The 8,352-nt window shown below is 37.5% G+C and overlaps 1 protein-coding gene across 1 annotated transcript; it reads left to right on the forward strand.

Annotated features, from left to right (window-relative positions):
• The first annotated feature begins 691 nt into the window (after positions 1-691).
• On the forward strand, positions 692-5,152 carry LOC129892224 (protein LAZ1 homolog 2). Its single transcript, XM_055967783.1, has 8 exons — positions 692-922; positions 1,005-1,061; positions 1,342-1,450; positions 1,733-1,914; positions 1,993-2,081; positions 3,255-3,504; positions 4,200-4,427; positions 4,677-5,152. Exons 1-8 carry the CDS (start codon positions 773-775, stop codon positions 4,866-4,868), a joined length of 1,257 nt encoding a protein of 418 aa, XP_055823758.1. The 5' UTR covers positions 692-772; the 3' UTR covers positions 4,869-5,152.
• Positions 5,153-8,352: the final 3,200 nt, after the last annotated feature.

An 8,352-nucleotide genomic window follows, 5' to 3' on the forward strand; every position in this document is an offset into this window, starting at 1 on the left:
GTAGGCCCCAAGAGTTACAATTTTGAATTCTTGCCCGAGCTGAAAGAAGGAACATCATCCTTTAGGATATTTTGATGTTTTCACAATGTAATTGGTGAACTGAAATTGTTTGCAATTAGCTCTGCTTCATTCTTCAAACAGGGAGAAAAGGAGTGACACAATATATAGGATTGTCTAATGCAAGTTTAATGACCTCAAATTCAAAGAGTACATGGACTTAGTAATGTTAGAGTGGGTCAAAGTATCACATTGGTTGGGAAATGGAGCGGTGTTCTGCTTATATGGACTTGGGCAATCCTAGCTTTTGGGGTTGAGTTAGGTCCAGGTGCCACATCTTTATATGGTATTAGAGCCAGATCCATCACCGTTTGGACTTTCGATCCACGCTCTAGTTGGGCCTGGGCGTGAAGGGGGTGTTAGAGTGGGTCAAAGTCCCACATTGCTTGGAGAATGGACAAATGGTCTGCTTATATGGATTTGGACAATCTTTCCCTCAAGAGCTAGGTTTTGAGGTTTGAGTTAGGTCCAGATGTTACTCTCTTTACAAGTAACACCTGAAAAACATGCTAATAATGCAAACCTTTCACTTGTTTCTAGCATTCTACTTTTGGAGCAGTAGATAATTACCAGGCTTTCTGGAAGTGCTTTTGTTTTTTCCCTCTCACCATATGATTAAGCAATAACCATTCCAAGCTAATTGCGCTGTTGTTTTTCAGGTCTGGTTAGTGTTTGTTGCAAGTTTTAGAGAGAATTGCAATAGAGATCATGTGGCATGGCATCATTTTACATCTCTTTCAACGTGAATATTTATAGATATCTCCACGAGCCTGCTCTTGTAATTGGGGGATGCTTTGTCTTAGTAGCATTGATCCTCTCTCTTCTCTCAATTTTTCAGCATCTCAGATACTATACTAATCCGGCAGTGAGTACTCACTTTAGGTATATATGGAGTCTTAATTCTTGTTTCTTAGAATGTTGGATCTAAATTTGCGTTTGCTTATCAGGAACAAAAATGGATCGTGGGGGTCCTTTTCATGGTTCCTGTCTATGCAACTGAATCAGTAAGGAAATAACCAGTGAAATGCACGCTGATTTCTGAATTGTTAATTGAGATGTGTCAGGGAAATAAGGTTCTAATTAGTATTAATATTATAGGGTCTTGCTGCACCTTTCACTGTTTTACGAGATACACTATCTTTAAATGCAATATAAATGTTTAAACTGATAGACTAAAGCAACTGCGTAAACTAATCTTTATTGAACTTAAAGCTGATGTAATGTTTCTAAATCAGTAACTTCAAATTCTCATGAGTTAAATGAATTGGTTCTCGTCTATTACAGATTTTGTCCTTGTGGAACCCAAAACTTTCCCTTGCCTGCGACATATTGAGGAACTGTTATGAAGCATTTGCACTCTATTCTTTTGGAAGTTACTTGATCGCTTGCCTTGGTAAGAATGAACTCTATTTTCAATGGTGTTGCAAAAACACAAAAGATATCTCAAGAACTTCCTATTAGTCTTGTATAACCAGATAACAGTGAACGAAACTACCTCAAATGTTTGATATTTTAACCGTGGCAATAGTCAACCTTTCCCTTGGTACCTTCGAAGGAAAAAGAGTTCCTCTAACTTAGCATGTTAATGGACTGTGTTTAAGTTTGTAGGTTCTACACATGCAGTCCTTAAAAATATTTACTAGAGTATAACTTGCATGATATGGAATTGTGGCAGGGGGTGAGCGACAAGTCGTGGAACTACTCGAAGATGAATCGAGGAAACAAATCAGCCAATCATTGCTAGAAGGAGAGGAGAAACCTGTGTCACAAAAAAGGATGTTGTATAACTTCATTTTCCACCCATATGTTGTGGGGAAGAACTTGTTAACTATAGAAAAATTTGGTCTTGTACAATATGTATGTCAAAGGGAAAGAAGTTCCACACTTATATTGCTGTACTCGTTATCTTCATAATAATGTTGTTGTGTTCTGCAGATGATTTTGAAGACGGTTTGTGCGTTCCTAGCTCTTATTATGGAGATTTTTGGGGTATATGGTGATGGGAAGTTTAACTGGCACTATGGGTATGTCATTTTCTCCATCTAAATTTTACGTATTGTTGTGAAGTATGAGAAACGATTACACACATTCAGCACCACATATGGCTGTGTAATTTAAATACCATTATTGTCATCACAACTACATTTATCTAAATTCCGAAGGATCCTTCTTCAAAATGAAATCTCTAACTGCCAATAGTTGATTAGCTGACTCGTGTATAATTCGTTATTTCACTAGTTAATATCATAGTTAATGAGAGGGCGTTTAATGTGCATCTTTTTTCTCCCGATAATATGGATATGATGAACAATTGGTCATCAAAGAATTTTCCTGTTCTTTTTTTGGTTGTTTAATGGTCATATCATTCAATTTATATTTGAGATCTATCTTTCCGTGTCCCTTTATGACACTCCCCAGTAAGCATTCAAGTCCTTGTAGCAGGATGAAGGTGGACTGAAGATCTCTTTTCTTCATATCCTCTTTCTCCTGGAACCAGAACCTTGATTAGCAGCAGCAGGAGCTAACCTAAGTTTTCAGCATTTTAAAGAAAGTGAAATGATAGTAGGTAGTGTAAAATGCATTGTGTAAGAGAATGATATGACACTGGGTAATTCGAAACTGTGTGCATTCTGAGAGATTGTAATTGTAACCTCTTCAACTGCAGCACTTTGACAAATTTATTATCAATTGGTAGTTTACAATAAATAAGTGTAGCAGCGACTTTTGTCTGGTAGCTCATTTTTCTCTGTTATAGGAATCTGATTCATGCTTACTGAGGACAAGACCCTAGATAGGAAGGTTTGGGGGTCGAGATTAGGTGGTAGGTTAGTAGGTAGCCGAGTATTGTTGTACTTTGTGTGGGAGAGGCAGGGGGCTAGCCTCATCTCCTCTCCTCCTTGTTAGTAGTAGCATTTAGTAGTCGTGTAGTTTCTTATTTTCCAATGTTTTACTGTTCATTGCTTTATTTATCTTGTATATTGCTATTTTGCTGTCATATTTTCTTGCAACCCTACTTCGATAACTTCACTTTGAGCCAAGAATATATTGGAAACAACCTCCCTATCCCACAAAGGTGGGATAAGGTCTGCATATATCCTACCCTCTCCGGACCCCACATGTGGGACTACACTGGTTATGTTGTTGTTGTTGTATAGGATATTGATACATCAATCTTGTCTGCTTATTGCTCCTTGCAGATATCCTTATATCACTGTGGTACTAAACTTCAGCCAGATGTGGGCGTTATATTGTCTTGTCCAATTTTATAATGTAACTCACCATAAACTCCAGTCCATAAAACCACTAGCAAAATTCATTAGCTTCAAGGCCATTGTTTTTGCAACATGGTGGCAAGGGGTTGGTATCGCCTTGTTATGTTCTTTAACGGTGCTCCCAAAGGAACGAAAGTTCCGGACTGGATTGCAAGATTTTCTGATCTGCATAGAGGTAGGTATTCTCTGCTTTTTAATTCCATGGAAGGGCTTCGAGTACTATGTTTAGTGGAAACTATAATATCTTCTGCTACATCAAATCATCTTCATGTACGAGATGAAAGTTGAACATGTCGGGGACACATTGTTTAGTAAATTGAGCGAAGAAATATTGGTTATCTGATGGTCGAAGGACAGTGCACAAATAAACTTTGCCCAGGTCTTATGGTTTAAGAAGTCTTTAAATGTAAAGGGTTACTGAACCTAAGATCTTTTCTCTTGGATAATTAGCAATATAAGTTTTTTTACACAGAAGCTTTGAAGTGTTCTCCATATTGAAAAAATCATGCTTTTGGATTTTCATCCTTGTCGATTTTGTACCTTAATGGGTTGGTTGAACTGGAAAAATCATCCACGCTGTGAATCCCATCTAAATACAACGAAATTATTATAAAAATATGATATGGTCAAGTAAAACTGGAAATGCAATTTGGAAACTGATGCTATGCTAAAATTTTCATGTAGTACAATCTAAGAAAGTGGAATTATTTTATTGGACAAACTTTATTCAGAAACACTTTATACTGATATTGAGACTTAGGTGATATCAATCACATGGGGTCTAGCACTATGTCAATTCTGTAAAAACTTCTCATTTAACAAGTATTATGTGTCAGCCCTGAGATATTTAACTAACTCTCATTCCTGCAGATGGCTGTTGCTGCTATTGCTCATGTTTTTGTCTTCTCCGCGAAACCGTATCACTTTGTGCCAACATCTGTATATGAAGAGTTTACTTCCCAAAAAGCAGAAACAACTCAAAATATTGAAGATGGAGAGAAATCGACCGTTGTTGAAAAGACGGAAGCGAAGGTTGAGGTTCCAGGGACAAGTGTCACAGAAAGTGTTCAGGACATTGTTGTTGAAGGAGGTCAAAAAGTAAGGCCTTTTCTGTTTTGTTTTTTTTACCCCCTGCTAGGAGCTTCCCACCTTTTTTCTCTCTTGGTGACTCAAACCGACAACCTTAAGGTTAGAGGTGGAGGGTGTTTACCATCTGAGCAACCCCCTCTTGTCTAAAAGTAACATCTTTTCAGCACCCACATTTACCATTATTTTTTATGAGCACTTGCTCATTTGTTCTTGAAGAATCATATCTAATTGCAACATTTTCTAAAACCAATAAAACAGGTTGTGAAGGATGTAGTTTTAACCATAAACCAGGCGATCGGACCAGTAGAGAAGGGTATGACAAAGATTCAAGAAACTTTCCACCAAACATCAGTCGATGACGAGAGAGATGAAAAACAAGAGACAGAAATTATGATTGAGGAACAAGAAGAGAATTCAACAGGATACAACAGATATAAACAAGAGACATAAATTAAGATTGAGAAACAAGAACATAATTTATCAGGAGACAACAGGTCACAGGTGCCTGTATTGCGAGATAAACCTAGTTGAAAGAGAAAAGATTGTCATTGAGGTATTCAAATCATGTTCTTACTTAGCAGGACTTGTAGATAACAGGTTTTGTTTTTTTCTGTTATTAGTAATACATATATTTCTTTCCTTTAGGGACTCTTTTGTAGAGTGCACATAGTGAGATTCATTATCATGTTTCATAGAGTAAATTGCTCAACTTGATAAATTTATCTCCTCAAGTCACTTTTCTTTGTTTTGTAGCAATAAAATCACTTCATTAAACCACGCGTTTTACAACGTGTTATGGATTCTTTAAATTGCAATGAATATCGTGTTATAAAGATCTCTCTTCTACTCTACTCTCAAGAGAAATGCCTCACTTTACTTGCACTCTGTTGTATGAGCCGTTATGTTTGGTAGCAGTGAATTTCACCTAACACTAATTTAAAGGACAGGAAGATTAATCACTCAATTGTTATAGATTTTGCAGTTGTAGTTGACACAAGTAAAACTAGTACGTACGGAGAGAAGCAAATGAATAGTTAAGTGGGTGTTTTGGTCGTTTTGTTTAAGTTTTCGGAGAGTGTCACCGTTAAAGAAACAGAATTATGTGATTTTATAGTTACAAAATAAAGGGAAGTGATAAACTCATCAAATTGCTTTAACAGAATTATGTGATTTTATAGTTACAAAATAAAGGGAAGTGATAAACTCATCAAATTGAGTGACCATGTGAGAGATATAATTTATTTTAGGCTAAGATCTCGATGCTTGGAATCATTATTAAGAAATGGATCTCGATGCTAATAAGAGGCCGGTGGAGGTTGAGGAGTTCCTATGATAAGATCCCAAAATGATGGAATCAAATCTAAGAAAACAGTGTTTCTAAAGAGTAAAAATAATAAACTACTCTTGAACAGATGCACTCACAGCTCAATGAGTAAACAATATTCAGAAAGAGAGAGAATTGTATTGAACTTGAGAAAATTCATTCTGAATTACAAGTGAGCTAATGTTTAGCTTTTAACGCTAGCAGAACACGCGGGAAAAGTGGTTAGAGGTTGTTATAACTGTTTTTGGGATCTACTTGTGTAGTCACGTGCCCAAATGCCTAACAACTAATTCCTAACAGATTTCCAGCTATGTAAAATGAATTAAGGAATTACAATTACACCATTGAATTATCATCTAATACAATTGGATCATATCAATGCCCTCCCCTTGAAAACATCCTTGTCCTCAAGGATGGAACTGAGAAATCTTCTAATGAACTCACGCAATTCTTCCCAAGTGTTGTCCTCAGGAGGAGAGTTGACCCATTGAACTAGAACCTGAGTGATTGTCTTGCCTCTCCTCTGAGCTAGCCATCTATCAAGAATAGCCTCAGGAACTAAAAGAATGTTTCCAGAATCCATATGGACAGTAGGAAACTGAGTTGAAGCAGTATGACTTCCCAGCTTCTTCTTCAGTTGGGATACATGGAAGGTAGGATGAACCTTTGTCCCAGCAGGAAGTGCTAAAGTATAGGCAGCAGACCCCACCCTTGCAATGATCTGAAAATGACCAAAAAACCTGGCAAATAATTTGTGAAAGGAATGGTCCTTCAATAAGAGCTATTTATAGGGTTGTAACTTGACAAAGACCCAATCACCAACAGAGTAGGTTTTATCAGACCTGTGCTTATCAGCTTGTACTTTCATCCTGTTTTGAGCTTTAGCCAAATTGCTTCAACATCTTAAGAGTAGCCCCTCTAGCCTGCAATCTCCTGTCAATTACATCTACTGGGAATCAAATGCCATGCAATCTAAAAATGCCATCCATGAACAATTGAGCTACATCCAATGCAGTATAAGGATGTTTGAGAGCCATAAAATGAGTCGTCTTTCTCAACCTATCTACCACCACATAGATAACTTCCTTTCCAGCAGCCTTTGGAAGTCCTCCTATAAAATCCATAGAAATGTCTTGCCAAACCTTCTCAAGAATAGGAAAAGGCTGAATTAGTTCAGGTGATGCCAGAGTTTTACCTTGGCACCTCTGACAGGTATCACACTCCCTATTGAATGAATACGCTCTTGCTTCATTCTCTTTCAATAGAGCCCTTGTTTCAGCCTGTGGAGAGTAGCAGAAATGCTAGAATGACCACCAGTAGAACTAGCATGAAAATGAGAGATTAACTTGTGCCTCAAAGTCATATCAGAACCAACCATGATCTTCCTTTTCTACTCAATATGCCATCTCTATATTGGTAGTAAGGCTTAGGGTTGTTAGAGGTCTGAATGGACTGTAATAACTTCTGATGATAGGGATCATGTGACCAAGATTGTTTAACCTCCTCAATCGCATCAGTGACCAAGGCCAAAAGCTTTTTCTAATACACAAATAAAGCCTTATTCTTAACAGATAATCCCTCGCTGAAAAAAGCAATAGGCTTGTCATCCTGGGTTAGCACAACTCCAATGCCATCTCCTGATGCATCAGTTTCAATGATAAAATCTTTGGAGAAATCTGGGAGAGCTGATACAGGGGCAAAGGTAAGGGCCATTTGTAAATTCTGGAAGGCAACTTTGCTTCTTAGGTCCAATGGAAATGTAAGGGTCTAGCAATAGCTCCATATCCCTTGATAAACCTTATATAATAACTTGTTAGTCCTAGAAACCCTCTGAGTGCCTTAATGGTTCTAGGCTGAGGTCAATCCAATACAATTTCAATCTTTAAGTCTGTCCATTGACACTTCTCTTACGGATATTACATGTCCCAAATAATCAACTTTGGTGGCACCAAAATCACATTTGCTCTTCTTCACAAATAGGACAACCTCCCTGAGTATTCTAGAAGCTTCTTCCAGGTATAGATGATTAAGCCAGCTAGAATTGTATACGAGTATGTCATTAAAGAAGACAAGAATAAATTTCCTTAGGTGAGGAAGAAAATTTTTATTCATTAAGTTTTGGAAGGTGGATGGGGCATTTGTGAGGCCAAATGGCATTACTAAGAATTCATAGTGTCCATGATGTGTCCTAAAAGCAGTTTTAGGAATGTCAAGCTCAAACATTCTAATCTGATGGTAACCAGACCTGATATCTAGCTTATAGAAGTATCTAGCATCATGTAGTTCATCCAACAGTTCTTCAATTACAGGAATAAGAAACTTGTCGTTTATTGTCAAGCTGTTTAGTTCCCTATAATCTACGCACATTCTCCATGATTCATCCTTTTTTTTCGCCATCACAATGGGTGAAGAGTAGGGGCTAGTGTTGTTTCTGATCACTCCACTGTTCAACATTTCCTCCCCCATCTTTTCAATCTCATCCTTCTGCATATTGGGATACCTGTAAGGTCTGATGTTAATTGAGGAAGTACCTACCTGTAGGATAATTTTGTGATCATGATCTCTAGAAGGGGGTAATTCTGCATGGGTTTCAAACAAATTTGTATAATT

Source organism: Solanum dulcamara, chromosome 6 (genome assembly GCF_947179165.1).
Source record: "Solanum dulcamara chromosome 6, daSolDulc1.2, whole genome shotgun sequence".
NCBI lineage: Eukaryota > Viridiplantae > Streptophyta > Magnoliopsida > Solanales > Solanaceae > Solanum > Solanum dulcamara.